The 2,419-nt window shown below is 46.0% G+C and overlaps 1 protein-coding gene across 2 annotated transcripts in view; it reads left to right on the forward strand.

The window, feature by feature from the left end:
- Positions 1-2,419, forward strand: part of LOC123062749 (protein NRT1/ PTR FAMILY 5.10) — a 4,876-nt gene extending 2,457 nt beyond the window's left edge. Inside the window, exons 3-5 of one of the 2 annotated variants that reach the window (XM_044486399.1) lie at positions 243-733; positions 852-1,054; positions 1,155-2,419. In XM_044486399.1, coding sequence (XP_044342334.1) covers positions 243-733; positions 852-1,054; positions 1,155-1,213 — 753 coding nt within the window. In that variant the 3' untranslated portion in view covers positions 1,214-2,419. Of the gene's footprint in view, positions 1-242; positions 734-851 lie in introns of both variants that reach the window. The other variant, XM_044486398.1, reaches the window with a different exon arrangement.

The raw sequence follows: 2,419 nt of genomic DNA on the forward strand, positions 1-2,419 counted from the left end.
TAAATTTTGGACATTTTACAAAATATAAAAATACATACAGTAGGCAACCTACTATTCTTCCTCAAAGAAAATTCTGCAATACTTACTCAGGCATCATAGTACCTGCTTGACGTTTTCTTTCCTCCATGTAATAGCCTGGAATTTCCCCCCTTTTTGTAGTCTACTTGGAATATTATTTAATTGACACACTATGCATCACTGTGCTAAAATACTTCTTTCATGGAATTAAATCCACCATCCAGGGCCTGGGCATGCTCACACTATCATCAATTCTTGCGACACAACTACCAGCACAACTTGGAGACTGCATGGATTCCGCTCTATACTCAACTTCGACTGCTCATTTACCTTTTTTCTACATCTCCCTCTATATGGTGGCCTTTGCTCAAGGTGGGCACAAACCTTGTGTGCAAGCATTTGGGGCAGACCAATTTGATGAGAATGACCCTGAAGAATATGCCTCGAGAAGTTCCTTCTTCAACTGGTGGTATTTTGGGACTTATGGAGGCACTCTTGTTACAGTTTCAATCTTGAATTACATTCAAGAGAACATAAGCTGGCAGTATGGGTTTGGAATCCCGTGCGTCGTCATGTCTCTGTCTCTTGCGGTTTTCTGGCTTGGGACCAGGACTTACCGCTTTTACCCTGTAAGAAGTGATGGAAGTCTATTTGGAGAGGTTCGCAGATACCTTTTATCATTAATTAGAACCTGGCATGCATCATGGTGTTTGAGGTAAGTTTATTCTAAATTCTGAAACTTCGTATCACTGTATGGAGTTCTTTGTTCAGAAACACTGACTTTATTCTTCTATGTTTGGTGTGTGCGTGCACACTGTGATTTTGATTGGCAGATCAACCGATGATTCTGACTGCATGCCAACATCGACATCCAGCGGAGCCAAGGATAATGCAGAAATGATATGTTTCCCTGATGAAGCCAAGTCAGTGCTTAAGTTGTTTCCGATAGGGGCAACCTGCCTGATCTATGCAGTTGTTTTTGCCCAGTGGACCACGATGTTCACTAAACAAGCAAGTACACTAGATAGGCGGGTAGGTAGCCTACAGGTACCAGCTGCTGCCCTACAAAGCCTGATCGGCATGTCAATCATCATCTCAATTCCTATATATGACCAGATACTCGTTCCACTAGCCAGAAAATACTCAAAGAACCCCAGTGGTATCACACCCTTGCAAAGGATTGGAACTGGACTAGCCATCTCCGTGATCTTGATGGTTGTCGCGGCCCTCGTGGAGATGAGAAGGCTCAGGATAGCCAGAGAATATGTCCTAGTGGACAAACCTGAAGCGACCATTCCGATGAGCTTTTGGTGGATGGTACCCCAGTTTGTCCTGGCCGGTCTGGCGGACATGTTCACAGTGGTCGGCCTGCAAGAATTCTTCTACGACCAAGTGCCTGAGGATCTGCGCAGCATGGGCCTTGCCTTATACCTGAGCATACTCGGGGCCGGGAGCTTCGGCAGTAGCATTCTGGTGTACGCGATCGACTGGGTAACCAGCAACAGCGGAGATAGTTGGTTCTCGGACAATCTAAACCGAGGTCATCTCGATTACTTCTACTGGCTTCTGGCCGTGCTCAGTGTTCTCGGGTTGGCTGCTTTTCTTTACTTTTCACAAGTGTATGTCCACAAGAGAAAGGGCATTTCAGCAGAATGATGGTATGCGAAGGGACTGGCAACTGAGGCCTGAAATCCATGGGTTGCCGCCCATAGCCTTTTCAAAGTCCATGAATCTGGAAGATGGGCTGAAGCTTTGCTTTAGGCTGTTGTACATATATAATAGGACATTCTTCGTAAATAGGTAAAGTCACCACAGTAAGCTGAGGCGAATGATCAGGCATGCTTGGACGCTGCTGCTTCAGCCGGCCGGACAAAATCAGCGCTAGATCCCTCAACAATTACACTGCCAGATCCAATGAGAATTTCTGCAGGGAAGTTTTCCCTGCGCGCCAACGTCCTGAGGTGAGATATTAGTTTGCATACGGCCTGTCGATTCAATCTGTGAGGTCTGCAGCATACAAAGAATTATTGCATTGAGACTTTTGAAAAATACAGTTTCTCCAATGTCGCACAACTGTTCCAGTACAGTGCGAAATGCTGTGTCGACTCTTCTGTTCAGTACAGTGGTAAATGCTGCACTCAGTACTCAACGGTGAGTCCAGAGAATCACAGGTAGGAACCTGGGTTTTCCAGCTGATCGACTGGACGGCCGAGCGACCTGGAATAGTTGTGTAGGAAACTGTTCCCGTCATGGTTCTGGTGCTTTGCACGTTTTGTGCGGATGATGTTTGCTGATTATTCTTATCTGTTTTGGGTAGTGGAGTGGCAACGCTCCGAGCAGGCAATCAGTGATGTAGTAGCAGTTTGCAGAGAAGACAATTAAGGGGCTGTTGGTTCTAGTC

This window comes from Triticum aestivum, chromosome 3A (genome assembly GCF_018294505.1).
Source record: "Triticum aestivum cultivar Chinese Spring chromosome 3A, IWGSC CS RefSeq v2.1, whole genome shotgun sequence".
Classification (NCBI taxonomy): Eukaryota; Viridiplantae; Streptophyta; class Magnoliopsida; order Poales; family Poaceae; genus Triticum; species Triticum aestivum.